The sequence below is a fragment of the Cupressus sempervirens genome, chromosome 1, assembly GCF_028749045.1.
Source record: "Cupressus sempervirens isolate cs-2001-9-10 chromosome 1, ASM2874904v1, whole genome shotgun sequence".
Taxonomy (NCBI): domain Eukaryota; kingdom Viridiplantae; phylum Streptophyta; class Pinopsida; order Cupressales; family Cupressaceae; genus Cupressus; species Cupressus sempervirens.
Genome location: NC_143118.1, coordinates 59804250 through 59820960, shown reverse-complemented (window position 1 = coordinate 59820960; position 16711 = coordinate 59804250). Strand labels below are relative to the sequence as shown.

At 35.4% G+C, this 16711-nt stretch overlaps 1 protein-coding gene across 1 annotated transcript in view; it reads right to left on the bottom strand.

The window, feature by feature from the left end:
• The window catches only part of ALA3 (aminophospholipid ATPase 3), a 151550-nt gene that overhangs the window by 118059 nt on the left and 16780 nt on the right, over window positions 1-16711 (bottom strand). Inside the window, exons 2-7 of the mRNA XM_089816482.1 lie at window positions 2448-2513; window positions 2190-2251; window positions 1800-1881; window positions 1518-1628; window positions 755-832; window positions 533-629 (exon numbers count right to left, since the gene is read on the bottom strand). Coding sequence (XP_089672608.1) covers window positions 533-629; window positions 755-832; window positions 1518-1628; window positions 1800-1881; window positions 2190-2251; window positions 2448-2513 — 496 coding nt within the window. The remainder of the gene's footprint in view (window positions 1-532; window positions 630-754; window positions 833-1517; window positions 1629-1799; window positions 1882-2189; window positions 2252-2447; window positions 2514-16711) is intronic.

Genomic DNA, 16711 nt, shown 5'->3' with positions numbered 1-16711 from the left:
AACACTGTTCCTATCCATCCAGAACAATGGCCCCAATGGCCTCCAGAAAATGTATCTTCATCCCCAAAATGTCATGGAATACACACATACATATATATAACCGATAGGCTCTAAGCAGGGCAAAGCTTCCTGAACCTACTTACTATTCCAAATGTTAGTGAAACTTTCCTCACCTAACAAAGCCTTCTGAACATGCCAAACATGTCAATCACAATGTTTCTTTTTATCATAGCTAATCTTGGGAAATAGAAAATCTCAATCTCACCCAGACGATAATTTGTTAGGTACAGAGAAGTGAGCCGCTCAAGAAATGCCACCCACGATAGAAAGTTGACCAGAGCTCTCCTGGGTTGTAATCTCAAAATCCCGTAACAAATCTTAAGGTATTCAGTTTAAAACCCTCTGTTGGCTTCCAATATTGGACATATATTACACTTACTACTACCAAACAAGAAAAATTTGAAGTAGCAAAACACAAGCTGTGCTTCAAGCTAATATAAGACTTCAGATGATGCCATTATAGATGTCAAACCTTTAAATTCAGCTGCTTTGTTTGGATGTATATAGTCCCATGTTTTTTCTAATGCTTTTCTGATTTTCAAATTTGTCTCTCCATCTAGATTTGCTGTCTGCAAAATAAAACGGATAGTCAATCAAATTATCATTTTCATTTTTAAACACTAACTATCAGCATTATCATTCTAAAGGAACTTAAAAAAATACAAGCATTAGAACAAGAACCAGCTATCTTCACCTCGATGTAGCAGATGCCGTCTGGATTTGTACTAGATAAGAAAAGAATGTCTGCTGGAAAGAAATTATCTTGCTTAACCTGTGTGAATATAGGAGTTCAGACTGATCCCTTGAAACTATAATTCCTATAAGTCGGTACTAATCCCACAATTTGTTTTCTATTCTATTAGCAATGAGATTAAATGATCTTATATCTCATTTAGGAAAAACTAATTTTCTTTCAGAAAAGAACTCAAACATATTCAAATTGTGTGTTTGTCACAAATAATATGAGGCAAGTGTCATTTTTAAAATAAATGTAATTTTTATATACAATCAGTTTTAAATGCAATTTTTGTGGAATTACACTTGAATTATTGGATCAAGTTTCACATAGCAATGTAATTTGTATGATGAAAAAAAAGTTTTGAAATTACTAATAATCTAAAAATAACAGTGCATTGCAACTTATACTGAATACATTGAAACTTATAAAAACATATCTTTACATTGTCATCAAATACTGGAATTCTGCATCTGCTTACAAAAAGTAAATATCATCTGTTGATTTCAATTCCAAGATCAAAGTACTCCTGAATATCTAATTTTCAATGGACAAAGTATAACAGCAATAACTTTTCAAGTAACTTGACATGACTTGTACCAAATATCATAAGTTATCCCTTTTCTCACTATGATAAACTCCAACAGTACAACGGCCTGAATTTTCCTTATTATTTTATTTACTCATTTGAAATCCGCGCTAAAAAATTTCAAACACTTACTCGAACCAGGTCTCCAACCTGCAATTTCTTCCAAGGAATTTCTATCCACTTGCCATCTTGAATTACCTCAACCAGGGTGCCATTGATAACAATATCATTTTTGAAACGTTTCTGTGCTCACAATGTACAAATATTAGTTGAAAAAGACCATTGTACTAGCCATCCAACTCCAAAAATCTATCCCTAATCCTGACAAAAGACTACAATTGCTTACTCATAAAGAATTGAAAAGTAAATTGGGAATTTTATGAGGCAAAAGAAACTCTTTTGTCATTTACTTACCCAATCCTCAAATGCCTCTTTAATAAGAGAAACACAAAGGACAAGAGACAAAGGAACAACATTCGTGACAGGATGCACAGGACTGCATATAGAATTTGAGAATTTGCATGTTAGATGAAACTTTGATGTTTCAAGGCAATAATAGCAGAAGTTTTAAGAAAAGCATCTTTATGTGACATAAAAATATTTATATGAAAATTTATTAAGCAAAATAGATGAAAAGAAAATTAATAGACCCATGTATGATTCTATAGCTTTTGTTCTTGGACATCAAAACCCAAAAAATTTAGGACAAGAAAGCAATTTACTTAATATGGTTTGAATCACAATAAATACGTTTTAAAGATTCAAAAAACTGTTGGAAATTTTAATACAGAGATTGCAATAAACCTTATTGGAGTCGTAGACAATATAGAGATCATCAAGAAGTACAAATTTGCCACTCGTCTAAACTGTCATCAAACAAAAGACCCAACATAATTAGAAACAAGAAATCACTTTTGTGCCAATATAGAAGATATCTTGAGAGAAAGGTTAGGGGGCAAGGTAAATCTCCATGAAACTTATTAACAGTCAACTGCATGGGCTCTGCACAGTTTCCAAAATACAAATCTCTAGAACTAAAAAAAATTATCATCTGCTGATTACCTGTTCAAACAGACCTTTCGGCAAAAATGTAAGAATATTGTACTTTGTTGTAGAAACTGAATTTCCCTGCAAAACATTCATTACAACATTCTGTATAAGAGAATTTCGCTCTGCTTGTTTTTGAAATTAAGGTACCACATATAAAAGAGAGAGTGAGCTTTGAAAATTCAAATAAAAGTACCATAAGGATATAATGTTTCTCAAGTTATCAACATCAGAATATGAATAGATCAGATTTGTTCAGTTATCCACACTAAGTATTTGCAGATACACTTCAGTCTCAAACTATGAACAAACCATTTGTCATTACAGTTATGGCAGAGTCAATCCATTGTTGAAGTTTGTTCTTGGAGATTGTAGCTGCAATAGAAATCTATATCTCTAGAAATATGGATGTTATTATAGTTATGGTCACATTCAGCTGAAGAGGACACTTATGATTAAATTATAATATTAAACATTAAGACGTGTCATTCTACATGCATTGAGGCATGGAAATATGAAAAGTTGTATTTTTTGAAAATTAAGAATCATAGTTTGAGAAACTCAAGAGACCTTCAGTTGTAATATGAAGAGTCTCTCCTATTGTTATATATATTTGCATCAAGCGAAGGAAATTATACACTTGAATTTATTATCAATATTTTGTCATGTGGCTGGGTTTTTCCTTTCATTCTAGAAGGGTTTTCCAAGGGTAATCTTGAGTGTTTCTTGTATCTTTTGAATCTTACTTATTGTTGTTTATCTCTATTTCTGGATTAAATCCAACATTTGTAGCTGCGATAGAGATCTTTATCTCCAATTTTATGAGATAGAAATATATTTTTTATGTCCGTTATGGTCATCTTTAGCTGAAAGAGATATGTGTGATTATATTTAAGTTAATACTATGTAAAAAGGCATGTGTCAATCATCATGTGAAAAGGCATGCGTATGGAAATGTTAAGTGTTGAATATGTGGAAATATTAAGGGTCTTAATATTTGGGACCCAAAGAGACCTTAGTGTGAAAGATGAAGAGTCTTATGCAATCTATTTATGTGATTGTTTGGTATATTGTAAATCTATCAAGTGAAAGCCTTGTACTAAAACATTTTAAGTATCAATAAAAGTGATATTTTGTTGGTGTAGCTGGATTTTTCCCTTCAAGTGGAAGTGTTTTCCTAGGATAAATGTATTGAGTCTTTTGTGTATTGTTTATGCTCTTGTATTGATGTTTATCTAATTACTGGACCGAGGCCTTGTTCATAGAATCATCCTTAATGATTATCTTTGCATTTTTTTTGTTCTTGTTATTTGAGCTCTCTTAAGTCACATGAGTTTGTTCAAAGCAGCTCAATTACCTGAATAGAGATTCTTGGGATTATACCCAAAAGAGACATGTGAAGAGGCACCAACATGAAACGCCACAAAAAGTGCAATCACAAGGTGTAGAATAGTGAGAAATGGAGGTCTGAATATTCTGCCCTTGATGTGAAAGGTGTGTGAAGACCTGACAAAATGAGATGTCATTGTCGTTATTCAAGACTAAAAGTTGTGTCATTATCAAAGTTGTGATTGGAGCAATTGCCATGAATGAACTTGACGGCAAAATGGAAGTCGGATTGGCATTTTTTGAAGTATGATTGATGATTCCAGATTTGAAGAAATTGCAGGAGGTCACAAGAGACATCAACAATCACGATGTTTTAGAGAGTTGTTCATTTTGTTTATCAATTGTGGACATTTTGTGGAGAGTTGGGTTCGTTGAGAGATTGTTACATGCACAGATTTCTCTCTGATCAAAGTTCTCACCAAGATTCCGAAAGCTGAGAAAGATTGCATAGGCTCTGTAACTTTCTTCTTGATGTCAGTTTCGGTTTGTATTTTCTCTCCATTGCGCAAGCAAATCATTGGACCACCGCACTTGAGCTTGAGGTTTAGGGGTCCCCTCAAATAATCCTTTCAAGTGTGTGACGGACAGGCAAATTAACATCATTCATCCTCTTATTTGCAAGAAGGTTTTGGAAGGATGTTGGATAGATGAAGTTGATTGTTTGTGCCCCATCAAAGAAGTGCTACACAATCAAAGCACTGCTTCCGCTCAATCGAAGACCTTCATCGTGAGATGGCACCACAATTGTTAATTTTGGAAGAGGTTACAGCGATCTGGATAAATAGGTCATATCTTTTCTAAACACAGCTAGAATGCTCACATATGGTGTCTTGGTACTACTGCTGCTAGCGTGTTTTGTTTGTAATGCCATGTGTGTCCTTTATGTCTAGCGGTAATTATAATAGTTGATTAATGTGTGGATTCATTTTGGCATATACATCTTTTGAAAAAGACTGTTCACGTTGTAACAGCAAACTTGATCTGCTTATTCAAGCATGAGAACGAAATTGGAATATCATTGCTTTGTTTCTTTCTCTTGACTTGTAGTTTGTGGGACAAGGAGTTTGATGGAAAGAAAATTCATATTTGAAGGGTGAGCAGTCGCGAAGTAACCGATGGGGTGACCCACTTCATTGGAATGACGCATGTTGGTTGCATGCAGGGCAACACAATCTTTCTACTAGTTGTGATCTCGCTTTCAAAGTTCCCTGCGAGAAAGTGAGGTAGTCAGACTACCAAAAGCTCTTGCTAGAGTGTGTACGTTTGCCTTGTTTTAGAGCTTGTAGGTAAGTGATTCGAGCCCTTAACCTTTGCCATAATTTTCGACAACAGTTAAAGGATGGTAACATATGTGTTTATGATAACATGTTTACAAAAATTGCTTGATGGTTGACATTGGGAATGTTAGGAAAGTAATAGGTAAAATACTTGCTTGATATTAATAGAGAGCGAAAGGTCAATATATACAAAAGAATGAGACGATGTTTCCTTAGGAAACAATTGTAAAGCATAGAAACATTCTATTCTAGAGAAAGCAAAAAACGAAAGCAAACTAAAGCTTAAGATATTTACAATAGATAACCATTAACTAATAATAGATGACTTATCTATTATTGTAATACCCTCTCTTCGTGGTTAATCTATCTAACACACCAAGCTGTCCTCTAAATTTTTGGCAATCCAAGAACAAGCTCATTCCGAACAAGCTGTGAGAGATAATGCACATTTAAGTGCCCATATCACTAATGCCAAGTGTGCTAACAGAGGATCGCCGAACAGCCATAGCTAAGTCCTGAGAATCACAAGAATCAGAAGTTTGAAAAGACCATGATCCTCAAGACCCACTGCAACAGTAGACTTAATCGCCCGATCAGTGATGGTGCACTGATGTGAACTGAAGGTGATTGCCAAGTGTGGAGAATGTTGCAGCAACTGACTAACTAAGAGTAGATTTAGTTTCATCCCTGGAATGTAGTACACATCAAGGAATATGAGATTCCTCCCAACAAACTGAATCTGAATGTTGCCTTTACCGACAATTGTGTACTCTTCTCCACCACCAAAAATAACAGAATCTGAATAAGGCTGGTAGTCAGTAAACCAGTCTCTGTGGTGAGTGAAATGACAAGAGGCACCTAAATCAATGTACCAGGCAAATGACTTCACATGATCTGCAGGTCTTTTAGCCATGAAGGCATAATAGGCAGATTTCGTGTGCTCTGCATTGTTCGCTTTGGGCTGCGAACCTTAATTGCTTAGACTGTGCAGCAAAGCACTTCCGACATTCAAAACTTGTGGCAATAGTTGCAATCCAGCAAAAGACTTCTACTGAGATGGCTGTTGAAACTTGCCCTTATCCTTCTGAAAGGATTTCGCAGCAAAGGCTTTCTCTGTGGAGGTGGAAGTGGAGCTGCTACCGAACTGTTGTTTCCACCAATCTTGCCGAAGCAGCAATGTGCAGAGATCAGTAAACTTCAAATCAACACCAGTAGGTGTGATGTTAAGAGTCTCAATAAAATGCTCATAGGATTTTGGTAAACTCCGAAGAGTGATAACCACAATATCCTCTTCCTCCATCTTGCGACCGATGGCAAGTAACTGAACACGGATTTCTTGAATCCGATTCAGGTGTGCTTGGAATGAGGTGCGCTCATCCATGACAATATAAAACAGAGTGTTTTTCAAAAAGATGGCTCGGCTTTTGTCAGAAGTCCCATGAAGACCTATGAGATGTGTCCAAATCTCGACAGCTATCTTGCCAGATGGAATCTAAGAAAGCTGATCGTCAGCCACGGATAATTTGAGAAGCATCACTATCTCTCGATTATTCAAATCCCATGTATCTTGATCAGGACCCAAAAAAGTCGAACGCTTCGTAACACCCAAAACAAGTTGACCGGTGTTCTGATATTCGAAAATAGCGATGATCCACTGCTTCCAGGTGCCATAATTGCGACCATTGAATTTGGAGTTATGCTCGAGTAGAATATTTGTCAAAGATGCCATGGCACGTTTTTCAATAAAAATTTGTGAAAATCTGTGAAAAACAAACGACAACCCGATTGAGCTCTCAAAAAACCCACCAAGAATTTGCAATTTAAAAAAAATTGGACCCAAAAATTAGGGTTTTGAGCAAAACCCTAGCCGTCGGCTTGGAAGGTTGATTCTGCAAAAAAAAAAAAGGCTGATTTTGGATGAAAGAACACCTGAAAAAGGAAGTGTTTGCTAGCAAAGAAAGTGGAAGGGTTGGTTAGTCGAAAAACGACCCTGTAGCAATGATCACGGCAAAAAAACCAGTGGTTTTTCAAATTTTTTCAGCTAAAAAAATCCATCGCCTAGCAGTCGTTTGAACTAGCAAAGAACATGAGTTTGAACACAAGTTTGAACCAGCAATCACGAATCTAGCGGAGCAAGTAGAAATCGCGAGTTGCAATGAAATCGTCCACGATTTCCACGCGTTTTGCAAATGACAGGAGTTGCAAAAAATAGGAGTTGAAGATAATCGCACGAGTTTCCCAACTTTGACAGATACGATTTGAAAAAAAATTGCAGAGGTAAGATCGCAATGTGTTGTCCGAACACAAACCCTAGCCGAGTTTGTGAAAAATTAGAAATAATTTCGAAAAATCTTAACAAATTCAATAGAAATTATAATTTTTTCGAAAAAAATTGAAGTATTTGCTTTGATACCATATTACGAAAGTAATTGGTAAAATACTTGTTTGATATTAACAGAGACCGAAAGGTCAATATATACAAAAGAATGAGACGATGTTTCCTTAGGAAACGATCGTAAAGAATAGAAACATTCTATTCTAGAGAAAGCAAAAAACGAAAGCAAACTGAAGCTTAAGATATTTAGAATAGATAACCATTAACTAATAATAGACAACTTATCTATTATTGTAATAAAGAATTTTTTATACTTGTTTGTATGGTCAGAGTTATGCTCTTAATCATCTGGAAGATATTTTAAATAGTTATATTAACTTATTTTTAGAAGCACCTATATGGAGATTATCAGACTCTTATTGATGTTTTCCATTTTTTAAGTTATGCATCAGTTTCATTAGATTTGGCTTTAGTTTTCTTCATGATTGAGTTCTAAGTGCATAGGAGTTACCATCGAGAAGGTAAGAGGTGCTCAAGATTGTTGATTGGTGTGAACAAAGATGACATGTCTACTAGCTATTGTTGTCCTTGCTACAAGTGTTATAATTCCTCGACATTATGAAGGAATGTTATTTATGTTTCTTGATTTTGATTCTCAAAATCATATATTTAGTATCATGTGTATGTTGACTTGACATTGTGCAATAGGTTGTGATTAGACTAGCAAGTTATTCTGGAAGATGTCGGTTCTCATATTTTCTTTATGGTAACATCTTTATTAAGTAACACATTTTGATCAAAGACTATGATTATTTTATGAATCAAAGTAACAAGAATCAAAATCAAATCGAAATCAACAAGGCGGAATCGAATCGCAAATTGGCCGTGAATTGGAATCAAATCAGCAAATTTAAAAAACCCTTGAAATTTAGAAATTTTAACAATTTAAAACTTATTTCATGCACCCTTTATTGAGTATAACTTAAACACACTATAGCATCATCAAATAGAAGCTAACATACATAAACATGGAACATAAATGATAAATCCATCACATATGTAAGTACGTTACACATAAAATGTAAATTGTAACTCCAGTAAATAGAAACCATATGATCATAATGAGTCAAATCATAGAATGTATGTAAGATGAAGATCCATAAAACATCAAATCATAAATGTATATAAGATGAAGAAACAAGATCCATGAAACGTATGTCTATCAGTATCTATAAATGTATGTCTATTAGTATCTGTAAATGTATCCTTCTTTGATGCTCTCCCTTCTTGCTAGTTGCATACCTGTGGTTTTTCTTTTCTCTTCTTCTCTCTCACTTTTCCTCTTCTTCCACTCATGCCAAACAATTAGAAGGCCATTTAGGGTTAAAACAAATAGGAAAGGCAAAAAAAATTTTAAAAGATGTGTTTTTCTTAAAATTTGATTTGACTTTTTCTTTACTTGCACTGCTAATTTTTTCGCGATTCACAGAGATAATTCATGCGATTTTTTTGCATGAATTGGTAATATTAGGTATGGCAAATTTTAAAGATATCTTTGATCAAAAGATATCCACCATTTTGATATCATGAGTATTGGTCCTCTAGAATATCAACACATGATATCACCAAATACTCAAAAAAGTTTTGATACCACATCTAATATCATGAGTATTGGTCTCCCAGAATACATGATATTTACCAATTACTCAAAAATGTTTAATATAACCTCTGACATCATGAGTATTGGTCTTCTAGAATATCAACGATATTCACCAAATACTCTTTGAGTAATGGCCTTCCAGAATGTTTTGAAGCAAGATATTCACCAAGTACTGTGAGTAATGTCCTCCATAACATCAAGTTGCATGATAATCACCAAGTACTCTCTGTAATAGCCCTCCAGAATATCAATATGCATAACATTCACCATGTACTCAAAAAAAAATGTTTAAATGGTATGTGTACACGCATTCTCATAATGCTTACCATATAAACATCCACCATGCAAAGTATAATATATCATGATCTGCATAGACATCATAAGATATCCATCATAATAGAAATTTAAGTTATTGTAAGGTCATCACCTTTCAATAACTTCTGCAAATACCAGTGATGATCATTTGGAAGTCGTCACTTCCTCATAATGTACACAAGGGGCAAGCCCAAATAGTCATAAGGTATATTCATGAATCACAATCCTCTTGACTGCTACAATTTATTGATCACTTGGAAAACCCATTTTAACATAGTCTACTCCCTCTAAATCAATACGGCTGATATCACCAAAGGTTGATTGAACCATATCCTCTATCTTCTCACACTCTTTCAAGGTTGCCTCTGATACTGCAAATGTAATAGCACCTAAAGCTATTACCACTACAAATGCTAAGTTTAGGATCTACTGCAAATGTATTAACACTGACATTTTTTTATGTGTTTTTTAGATGCATCGATCTCTTTGAATTTGTACGAGAAATAAACCGAGAAGAGACATACCCCTTTAAGTCTGTTCATTAATATAATTAAATATAATAGCAAACTTAATTATAGTTGTTTGTATATATATATATATAGTGATTATATTAATTTCTCTTTGATCTCACAGGTTTATCCTACCAAAGCTACCAAAACATCAACATATTATGTTATGCTGAGATAACATATGAGAATTTATCATCTTTGGTTGCAACTATGTGTGCATGCCTGACTAAAGATCCCTCTTGCTAAGAGGGAATGTTGAAGTTTGAAGCTGCGATAGAGATCCTTAACTATGATTTTATGTGATAGAAATATGTTTGTTATGACCATTATGGTCATCTTCAGTTGAAAGAGATATTTGTGATTATATTTATATTAATATTATGTTAAAAAGCATGTGTCATTCGTCATGTGAAGAGACCTACGTATAGAAATGTGAAGTGTTGAATATGTGGAAATATGGTCTTATTTTTTAGACTCAAAGAGACATTTGTGTGAAAGATGAAGATTCTAATGCAATCTATTTATGTGATTGCTTGGTATATTGTAAATCAATCAAGTGAAAGTCTTGTACTATAACATTTTCGTTATCAATAAAAGCGATATTTTGCTGGTGTGGTTGGGTTTTTGCCTTCAGGTGGAAGCTTTTTCCCAAGGTAAATGTATTAAGTTTTTTGTGTATCGTTTATGCTCTTTTACTGATGTCTATCTAATTACTGGGCAAAAACTTAACAACCATAACTTTGCTTAGCTTGTTAAAATCCAGTCCAAAACCGCAGTTGGCAAAAAATTCCACAACTCAAAATTTTCACTCAAACTCTAGACTTGGCAGACAAAACTATCACATAAATCACAAAATAAACTCAAATATTGTCCAAAAAAACATCAAGTATTCCTAATAAATAGGGAAAAAATACATCCTAAATAGCTAAGATTCCTAAACACCAGTCAACTCCACTAATAAGGTGGACTCAAGATATACTGATACATTCATTAATTCAAAATTCATCACATGGATGATCTCCAAACAAGTTCCAAAATGAGCTTAAAGATAGCCAAAGGTGTCCTGTTCATGAAATTACATTATAGCCAAAACTTAAAAGACTCGTGACAGTTCAATTACAAATTGTGGAGAAACCTTGGAAAGTTTACACGTGTGGAGCAATTCTACTCACCAACAAAAATGGTCGTTTGTATTGCAACTTTGATCTAAGAGTTGAAAATGGTCGTTTGTATTGCAACTCTGATCTAAGAGTTGCGTGCAATTTTGGGTTCATTTTGGTCATTTTTTTAGGTCTATTGTGTCTTTTGTATGTCTTTTCACACTCTAGTGCTAAGTTGGACTTGTCTACCCATGTCCACTTCCTTTCCAGCATATCCAAACTATTGTTGGGCACACTGGATAAGCATTTGACCTAGTGTGGTTGTGGAAAATTTCTTACCTATATTACATTCACCTTGTTAGAAATTTCAAGTGAGAATATGGGTATTTCTCACATGCAACCAAAACCAACTATTAGTTATATCTCCAATCCTGCATGCCTATTTTTGGTTGCCAACGGTCCTATCAGGAATAATTTCCTTCGTGCGCCAATCCGAGATTATGAATCTAGTTGTTAGGTAGTAGCTTATCCTCTCTAGGCATTTCATGCCATAAATCTCTGGTTGTCATGCCTGTCTTTTTCTTCGCACACACATTCATGGTTGAGCCACTAAGTTACTGATTGATATTCGGGGACAGGTTTGTATACAAAAAACCAATGAGTGAATTTGTGAAATTTCCTTTTTTCATTATGGTTCATATGGGTTTGTGTGTGTATGTGTGTATATGCATTATATATACAAAAAAAGGAGAAATATACATAGTTGTAAAACTAAATCATTTTATATTATGAATCTATGAAGCTTGATAAGTGTATCCTTGAATTGCAAATCATATCCAAGTGATAACTATATCCTTTAAATTCTAAAACCTTGTCTAGTAAAAAAACAAAGCTTTGGTATTAAAAGAACTATATTTCATCTTGCAAAATCTCCATTTTTGTAGACCATATTTCAAAAGAGCTTGAGCAGAGGCTTAGCAATGTTGACACATCCCTGAATAGAGTTTTACTAGTTTTGTAACTCTATTCAGAGTGACATGCAACAAGTAAACAAAGCAGTGAAAGCACTTTCCATTCAAAGTACATACACTTATAAACCATTTTTGTTTCTCTTTGTACTTAATGAATAAATGAAGGTATTTTAATAAAGTCCACAAGGCTGACCATCCTATGGGACCACTTTCATGTTCTTTTCTATGTCAGCCCACTTGTTATTAATCTGGTTCAAAAAACAAGTGTTCTTTTATGTAGTCTTGTTTCCGCAAAAAGCTGATGCAAGTGGCCCTCCTTCATATTGTTCCTGAATATCCTAGTAGGTAGCACACTCAAAAATAAAGTGACATTTTGTTTTGATGCACGCATTACTTAAGTAATGTTAATCATTTAAGTCTAAGAAATCAAACAAATGTATTTATAAAAACATTTTATCATTATTCTTAATTTGGACGTCGTGGGTCCATGGTGGTCTACAAGCGGTCAACACGAGTTCTCATTGGATTCCCATAAGTCCATGGTTAGTCCACATAAGGTCAATGTTCGGACTAGTGGGTACATTCGGGTCTGCAATAAACCCACAAGTCCGAACATGGACCCTCTTGGAACAGCACGAGGACCAATTCACAATTCCAGACCATGTTTGCACACGAACCTCGTTCAAAGGTCCAAAATGTAGTAACTTAGTTGAGTCATTTGCATAGATAGGTGATTTCCTTTGCTAGTGACTAGACCCTCTTTAGAAACATAACCAGAAATGTGTGAAAACATATGGAACAAGTGTGAGGATGGTGGATAGCATTAATAATGGTTGAGGAATATTTATATTTGTTGGGTACAATGAGAGTATTCAAGCAACATAGTTTGTAACCCCTGTTGTTAGGTCGAGTGCATATAAGCAAAGAAAGTCATATTATTTGAATTCTAAAATATAATTTATGAGTGCTTTCTATTGTTTGGTTTTGCTTCGCTTTGTTGTGTTTCACTTTTTCTTTCCTTCCCCTACTCTTCCTTAGTCTTAAGCAAAGTCCTGAGTTCTCTATGTTCCATTGAAATAGAGTCCCCAACCAGAGGCAATGTTAGTTCAAGTATTTTTCAGCGAGTTACCTTTATTTTGGTTTCCATTTTCTTTGGAACCATTGGCTTTGATTTTAACTTTAGTCCAAAATTGCCTAAGTACATGTCCTGCAAAGTTGTCCTAATGCTAACCCTTCCTTTTTGTTTTCGGTTGGTCAAAGCCTTTTCATTTAATTAAGTTTTGAAAAATTGAACCTCTTGAACTATCGAACCTCTTTGAACTTTTGAACCCATGTGAACCTTTCGAACCACTTTCAACTTAGTTCAAACCGGTTTGAAACGATTCGGCACTTCAAGAGCATTCCAATTGAAAGAAATAGGCAGGACTTGATACAAGCAAGTGGCAAAGCTAAAGGAAGTAGGACATCGTGAATATGAAAGTAGACCCCCCACATGTCCCAATGACGCAAGCAAAAGAAAATACAACGCATGGATTAATGATAAAAGGGCAATTATGACAGAGTTCGGTTTGTTTGAAATCATTAAATGGAAAGAGCCCATATAATAAGGCTCAAGAAATCCAGGAAGTTAAGTATGTGTCAAGGTAATGATGATGAAGTAAAAAGAAAAAAGGGCGTAAGGATGTTTATTTATGGCAATTACTGTAAAGAGCAGGGTAACGTGACTCGCGGCGAGTCACGCAAGTCAGCGAGCCACGCTGACCTCGCAGAGTCACAATGACTCGTGACCCGCGAGGGGCGAGTAACGAGGAGTGACTCGCCTGACTCACGAGTCACCGAGTGACTCGCATGACCCAACCTCCTTGACTCAGCCACAACAGGCTTGAAACCGGGCCTTTAAAATATAATTTTTTACATTTTTTTTTATGTTTTTTTTTTACATTTCAGAGACAAAGGGTATAAGGAAAGGAAGAGGAATTGCTGTAGTCAATTCACAAAGCAAGTCTACAGGAAAGAGGAAGTGGAAGAGCAAAAAAAAAAAAAAAAACGACGACAAATTGAAACAGTTCAGAATGAGTAATGCATGATGCCAAAGGGAAGGGTAAACATAAGCAGTTGCCAAAAAGAGTGTGGAGGACCCCGCGGGGGCGCTACCCCTCGACCCCGCCGAGGGCGTTGCCCCCTGGACCCCCAGTCGTTGCGGATATCAGTCGTGGGAGGCTGACCAGTTGAGAAGAATTGGAGCTGCTGCAGGCATGGAGTGTCTGTATACCAAAGGCACTGAAAGTAGGTGTTGCTCGTGAGGCTGTCTTGGTGAATGCGTAGAGAGCTCGGGAGGAGCTGATCATCCAGTTGGAGGCAGTGCAACGACACTTGGCTCAGGGTACCGAGGAGTTGGAAACAGAGAAAGCAGCACAGATGGCTATCAAGGTCAGCTAAGGAGATAGTATTGTGTTAGCAGAGGCTATAGATGCAACGTGATTTGGAGACCAGTTTGGTGCAGGCATGGGATGAATGTGACAGTGATGCGACAGAAACAAATCTATCTTGTTGTAATTAGTCAATTAATATATTTTGTTGTTAATTTGTCTCAGATATTGTCAATGAATGAGCACATGATGCTTGAGTCACCCCTTCGAAAAGGTATATGTACATGTCCGAGGTGGACTTTGGAATCATCAGTGAGAATCGATAGATCATTGTAGTCATTGGAATCGGATTGTAATCTGCAAGTGCATACATGAATAAAGTACCTATTCTGAATTGAATCGTGTTATACATGTGTTAACTTCTTACCCTATGCGGTAAACAACTCATATAACCCTAAAAGGGCTCCCATAACAGTCTATAGTGATGTGTTGGATTTCATGATGCATAAATGATAATACATATACATTTTGATGATTTGCATGGATTTATCTTAGTTTGACTTTAATTACTAATAATATAGTATTTACTTTTACCAATTTACCTTTGTAAGTTTGTAACTTTGTAGTATTGTACATATGTAATCGATGTTTGACTTTTAAGTTTTAAGTTTTTAACTTTAAGTATGTGGCATGTGCATTATGATCAAATTATCTTCCATTTAATGATGTTATTGTGTCTTTACGCTTTATTCAATAATGGGTGCATGGAATGTTCTTTAAATCCTAAAAAATCTCAATTTTTTGAGATTTTTTTCACTTTGCCGAGTCACCGCCGAGCCGGGTCACGAGTCAGAGCTGAGTCACGAATCAAGTTACCCTTGCCGAGTCAGAGCCGAGTTCGAGTCTTGTTACACTGGTAAAGAGTCTTGGCGTACTGAATTGCCAGACAAGTAAATCTTGCCAAAATCCAACCCTCTGTGTTAATTAAGTATTCACATTCTTTAAACGAACTCATCCCCAATGGTAAGTCCATTTTTATTTTGAATACTAGCTGTGGAGAACGTAGGATAGAGGGTTTAGGAGGTTCAGAAGAGCTACTTATTTGAAGTTCAAGGTAATCTTCTGACATTTCTTCAATTCAAGCTTCCAGTTCTCAACAAATTTCTCTTTGGGCTAGTTGAGTATTGTGATTTTCTTCAAGAATTTGAAAAAAATGAAATCATCTCTGCATTTTTTGAGAATATTGTTAATATGGATTGCAGAATTCCCTTATTAATTGATACAGATTTAAGGGTAATATAGATGTTGTTTGTGATAAAATTCTATCAAATATGGAGGTTGAATTCATGAGGGAAAACATGGATAGTGGGATATTACAAGCTGCAGCATTTCTCCAGGCCACTATCAGCCCAGAACTAGTTCAGGAGTGTGCCAATCACTATGACATTAGGTCTTGGTGCATTGGGAGAAATGACGAGAGCATTTTGCTTTCAATAGACCGAGATATAATCACCTCTATGTTCAAGATACCACATGAAGCATTCATTGATTTTACCCCTACCCAATCCTATGCTAGGTTCAATGAAAATTCTAAAAAGAATCGTTTTGTCATAGCTCACCATTGGACTGAGAAATTCTACAAGGGTGGTTCACAGCTTCCGAAAGGTTTAAATAAAGATCACATGAAGCCTCACATTCATAATTTGGTGGTCTTGTTACAGAGAGTCAATGGATTCACCGGAAGTATACCTCTTCAAGGATTAGATGTATCATTTCATTGATATTATTCTAGAGGGATCTAGAGGGAAAACAATATTTGAATTGGACTGAAATTATAGTGAGTTCTATGAGAGATCAATTGAAGCTAACACAAACCATTAAACAAGACTTCTTTATGTCTTCATACCTCATCTATTGCCTGCACTCAAAATCTCACTCGCTACATGAACCTTGGAACAACGAGGTCTTCATACATAACTATTGTCCTTCTCTATAGAGGAGCCAAGTGTTGACTAACTATAAAAAGGTTCACATTGTTTTCCTTGGTATACTATGTTTTGAACTGGTAGGTAAAGGGAAAGAAAGGGTCTCTCTAGAAGCCTTACAATTCATACAAGTATATGGTAGTTTGTTCATCTAGTTACCCAAGTTCACATACCTTAGGGTGGGAGGATTTGACGAAGAACCCTTAAGATTGCCTAGATTTGCACTCAATCGTTTTCTTTTGGCCGAGGTTTGTCATCGGCTTGCAGATGTAACAATAAAGTTATTTATCTGAAGATAAAAGAGACAATTTGTTTCTAGTGAGAATGGCAATCTTTCATGTAAAAATCTAGAGTGTCATGTCCCCTTTT